Genomic DNA, 5,426 nt, shown 5'->3' with positions numbered 1-5,426 from the left:
GCCAGTAACCCTTACAGAGATCAATTTCCGTAAAGTATGAATCTCCCACGAAACTACCCAACGCTTCTTCCATGGTCGGCATCGGCTCAGCGTCAAAGAGGCTTATGTCATTAAGAGACTGAAATCTACACAAAAGCGCCACGAGTTGTCGGCCTTCTTCACCAGTACTACAGGTGAACAATAAGCAGAGGTTGACGGTTCAATTACTCGCAATTCCCTCATCCTTTCCACTTCCTCGTCAAAAGCGTTACGTAAATGATATGGAATAGGATAAGGCTTCGTATGAACGGGAACCTCTGTAGTCAAATGAATATCATGAACTACTGTACTGGTCATGCCTGGTTTATCGACAAATACGTCAAGAAATCAGCGATTAGATGGTTTAGCTCTGAGGTTTGTTCATTTGAGAGTTCAGAGTTAAAATTAAATTCGTATTTACCAGGATTATACAATTCGGGATATCACATACGCCATTAGCGTTCTTATCTATGGGATCAGAAGCATCTACCACGCAAGCTTGGCACACCTGAGAGTGAGAAATGCCATTTTCGCGTCTTTCATATTTCTTCAGCAGTTCACATGATAAAGCCTTATTTTCCCTTTTATTTTTATTTCATAGTCTACACCATTTTCATGCTTGCGTACAACAGAATAGGGACCCTTCCACTGAACAGTTAGTTTGTTATGCGAAGTTGGCAACAGCACAAGTACTTCATCCCCTTCTTTTAACGTTCGAGCTCTAGCTTTCCTGTCGAAGTACGTCTTGTACATTCTGCTATTCACGTCTGCATGAGCGGATGCTAGTTGAGCCGATTGTTCTAATCTAGATCTCAGATCTAATACATATTGATAGGTACTCTTAACCTCCCCATCAATATCTTTAGTCCATAAATTATGCAGAATTGATAAAGGGCCCACGTACCTTACGGCCGTACAGCAACTCAAACGGACTAAATTTTAGCGTATCGTGAGGAATCTCGCGATACGCAAACAAGACGGATGGGATGTAACGATCCCAGTCATGTGGTCGTTCGCTGCAGAGCTTTTTCAACATAGCTTTTAGCACTGCGTGAAAACGTTCGACGGTACCATTACAACACGCGTGATACGGACTGGTGTATAATGCTTTAACAGAAAGTAATCGGTTGATCTCTGCCATCAAATCAGACTTAAATTGTGTACCACGAGCAGAAAATCTCTTTCGGTATTCCTACACGAGCGAAAATGGTTAACAACGCTTCAGCAACAGTTACCGAGTCGATATTTCTCAGAGGAACTGCCTCAGGAAATCTGGTGGCCATGTCAATCAAGGTCAACATATACTTGTGGCCTCGGCTCGAGGGCGGGGAGATCGGCCCGACGATATCAATCGCTACTCGGGAAAACGGCTCGCTTATGACTGGCATCTGAACCATGGGGGCCTTTCTGATCTTGCCCTTAGGGACCGTTTTCTGGCAAGCATGACAAGAGCGACAGTAGCGTTTGATCTCTGCGCCTGCTCCTGGCCAAAAGAAATTTATGGAATACCTTTTCTGCAGTCTTTCGATGAGAGAAATGACCTGCCAAAGGGAATCGTGAGCCATAGACAAAATTATTGGAATAAATCTACGGGGCACAACCAATTGTTTCTCTCCGATTTCGTGTTCGTGTTTGCTCTTTACGCAAATACGGTAAATCAACCCATTTACTCGTTCGAATTTTACCGAACGACTTTTAACAGTGACAATAGCTTTAATTCTTTCCTTAGAACGAATGTGTTCTAGAGACGGGCAAGAGGACTGAGCATCCATGAAGTCTTGCTTAGAGACGTTCTCAAATTTGAAGCTGGGAACAATTAGTTTGTCAGGACCGACATTTTCCTTCGCTTTGGCGGCCCGCGTCGCAACAGCATTAATTTCGCTCCTCTGAGGAGTTTTGGCTGCTTTCGTGTTCGGAATGTTCACGCTCGACGCCTTGACCCCCGGCACCATACCTATGAGGACATCCGTGAACTTTATCGGCGCAACCACGACGTCAAACCACCCATTCAGAAATTTACTCCTAATCAGACAACGTGCGGTGGGGAATTCGCGCCGCTCCCCCAGGTAGTCATACAGCGCAACCACCTTTCCTCGCTTGACCGAGGCGGGCACGAGCGATTCCTTCACTATCACTGACGAGCAACCCGAATCAAAAAGTACATTCACTGGCTTGCCATTTAAGGATCCATCACACGTAATACCGTGATCGTAATTTACATTAGCCTTAAATGCAGCATTTACTTTCTGAGAAGTCTTGGGTTTCGCGAATTTAAGTTCGGGGCAAGAAGGACGTATGTGACCCACTTTGGAACAGTGGTGACAAATCACATCCTTAAGGGGAACATTCGTATCTTTCTTATAAGCAGATTCATCTTTAACAGGTGTTTTATGACCTCTACCAGCTCTATGGGCGCAACGATACCTATCTGCTGTTTGAGCCATTTCCACTGTACTTGCGAACGTCCGTTCTTTGAGAAAGATGCGAAGGTCAAGAGGGCAATTACTCAACAGCTGGTCTTGTATCAAAAAGTCAAACAACGAGTTGTATTCCCTTTCGACACTAATTAACTGAACGTAAGTCTCAGTATCACCAACTTTGCGACACGTAATTAACTGAACGTAAGTCTCAGTATCACCAACTTTGCTTTCTTTGAACTTTTTACGGTATGAGTCAGCGTCAACGTTATACGCCTTCAACAACGCGTCTTTTAACTGACTGTAATCCTTCAAAATGTCGTCTGCCAAACTTACGTAAATTTGCAAGGCCTTACCTCCCAAGAGTGAGCCAAGGTAAATATGATAATCATTAGAATTCCATCCTTGCAAAGCAGCTAATTTCTCAAATCTACGCAAATAATCATCAATATCATCATTACCATCAGTGAATAGAGGCATTCTTAATTTAGGGTAATGATCACGACTGTCATTGAGTGAAAGGTTCTCGGGTCTCACGCGAGCAAGGGCCAGCTCGTGGGCACGCTGCTTCTCGGCCTCGTTCGCTTCATATTCGCGCTGTCTTTCCCTCTCCTGAACTTCTAACTCTTCGCGTTTCAGATCTCGCTCCTTTTGTCTCTCCTCTCGTTCCCTTTGCTTTTCTTCTCTTTCGTTTTGTTCTTTGTATCTAACTTCCTCTTTTAAAACTAAAGCATTTATGTCCGCGGCAGAAAGACCTGCTTCCTTAGCACACTTAACTAGTTCTACTAAGTTCAGCGACATGATTATAAATATAAAAAGATTCAACTAAGTGAATATGAATTTGATATACAAGAGATGAACGTGTTATCACGCTATCAAAAATTACGAAAATCAACGATTCTAAAAGAAAATCGTAGAACATAAACAAAAGACTAAGCACACACTTAGAATTAAGTTCCGTTTCAAACTGACTTGATGCGAGCGAAACAGCTTAAAGAAAACGGCGCACAGACTATCGCACAACAACGGCTAGTCTAACTCAGCGCAAAAACATCGTTAACAGCAATGGTAGGCTTACGCACAGGTGTACAATGTACAAGGCCATCACAGTAGTTATCTAAAAACTACCACAGGGGTACACCACAATCGTCACTGACTGATCTCCCTAAATACAGCGAGGTAAAATAGAATCACCTAACTGAGCACTCGCGACGATGCACGTCGGTAAACGGTGAGAAGGAGGCACGATCGGACTAGATTGACTCTTAACCCTATCGCGTATGACGTAGTGTTCCGTATGTAAAATACAACTCGCAGCGCGAGTCGTCACACTCCTTCACCAAAAAAAAATCCACAACACCATTCCTCCATTTGGTTCTCCGCATCACCATTCTATGGTTGGCCACTCCTCCGGGTTCCACATTACATTCTGTGAGCGTAAAAGAAAGTACATAAGTAAATATAAATAAACAAGCCCTGAGTAATCTATAAGAGGATCCTACTCACTGCGCCAGATTGTCCGTGGTTTCTTTGGTTTGGTTCTTATTTGCCATTAACCACAGGTTCTTTTATGGTATCCTCTGGGATATAGATCATCTCGGGGCATATTAAATACGATATTGCACTTTCATAGTTATATTCCTCAAAAATGTACAATTCACACAAATACAAGATAAAATAAAAAACTCGTGATTGCAGTAGTTGTCGGTGAAATATTCGGTGGAACGGAGTGAAGGTTTCCAGCCTTAGATTCAGGCACCTGAAAGTATATTCGTCCTAAAGGAGCCACTGGTGGAGCGGGCTGCAGCTATCAAAATGTAGCCCAGTTCTAATAATAGGAGGCTGCAATTAGTAATAAGATAATTTTAAACATTCCTTCCATCACTTCGGTTCATTGCACGTCACTGCATTATATTTCTTAAGTCAATTCACCAACAGTATGTACAGGAAATACAAAGAGTAAACAACTTACAATGTGTTCAGGTGTGGAGCTCGGAATAGAGTGGCAAACCATAGAATGGCAACCACCGACCATGGTTGACATGAGGCTTTGGTGGACTCGAAGCTGCCGTCCGAACGGGTGGAGGTGAACCAAATGAACCTTACACCTCATCCGCACACCAAACACACACGCATAATAAAAATAGTGAAACCATCACTAAAAGAAACCCTTTACATATATTTTCGTTTATATACGCATATATATGTATATATATGTACATATATGTATATATATGCACATATGTATATATATATATATATATATATATATTATATATATATATATATATATATATACCGAAGATATGTATATGCATATGTATACTTATATATATATATATATATATATATATATAATATACATATATACATAATATATATATATATATATATATATATATATATATATTACCGAAGATATGTATATGCATATGTATACTTATATATATATATATATATATATATATATATATGTATGTATATATATATATACATTTATATATATATATATATATATATATATATGATATAATATATATATATATATATACATATGTGCATATATATACATATATGTACATATATATACATATATATGCGTATATAAACGAAAATATATGTAAAGGGTTTCTTTTAGTGATGGTTTCACTATTTTTATTATGCGTGTGTGTTTGGTGTGCGGATGAGGTGTAAGGTTCATTTGGTTCACCTCCACCCGTTCGGACGGCAGCTTCGAGTCCACCAAAGCCTCATGTCAACCATGGTCGGTGGTTGCCATTCTATGGTTTGCCACTCTATTCCGAGCTCCAACCTGAACACATTGTAAGTGTTTACTCTTTGTATTCCTGTACATACTGTTGGTGATTGACTTAAGAAATATATGCAGTGACGTGCAATGAACCGAAGTGATGGAAGGAATGTTTAAAATTATCTATTACTAATTGCAGCTCCTATTATTAGAACTGGGCTACATTTTGATAGTGCAGCCCC

The 5,426-nt window shown here is 40.5% G+C and overlaps 1 protein-coding gene across 1 annotated transcript; it reads right to left on the bottom strand.

The window, feature by feature from the left end:
- Nucleotides 1-382: 382 nt before the first annotated feature.
- On the bottom strand, nt 383-3,236 carry LOC119569314. Its single transcript, XM_037917528.1, has 6 exons — nt 3,191-3,236; nt 1,704-3,061; nt 1,254-1,559; nt 928-1,168; nt 625-836; nt 383-526 (listed from the first exon to the last, which is right to left on the bottom strand). The coding sequence occupies exons 1-6, from the start codon at nt 3,234-3,236 to the stop codon at nt 383-385; spliced, it is 2,307 nt and encodes a 768-aa protein (XP_037773456.1).
- Between the last annotated feature and the right edge of the window lie 2,190 nt (nt 3,237-5,426).

The sequence above is a fragment of the Penaeus monodon genome, unplaced genomic scaffold, assembly GCF_015228065.2.
Source record: "Penaeus monodon isolate SGIC_2016 unplaced genomic scaffold, NSTDA_Pmon_1 PmonScaffold_140, whole genome shotgun sequence".
NCBI classification, from domain to species: domain Eukaryota; kingdom Metazoa; phylum Arthropoda; class Malacostraca; order Decapoda; family Penaeidae; genus Penaeus; species Penaeus monodon.
The sequence above is the reverse complement of the archived record's forward strand: the minus strand, read 5'-3'. Positions and strand labels throughout refer to the sequence as shown.

Excerpts from the sequence above, each read along its gene's own strand:
- LOC119569314 (XM_037917528.1), bottom strand. The coding sequence starts at position 3,236 with ATGTCGCTGAACTTAGTAGAACTAGTTAAGTGTGCTAAGGAAGCAG. Across the intron at positions 3,062-3,190 it reads TAAGTGTGCTAAGGAAGCAG|AGTTAGAAGTTCAGGAGAGG; the intron begins GTCTTTCTGCCG and ends TGAAACGCGAAG. Across the intron at positions 837-927 it reads GTTTGAGTTGCTGTACGGCC|ATCTGAGATCTAGATTAGAA; the intron begins GTAAGGTACGTG and ends AATATGTATTAG.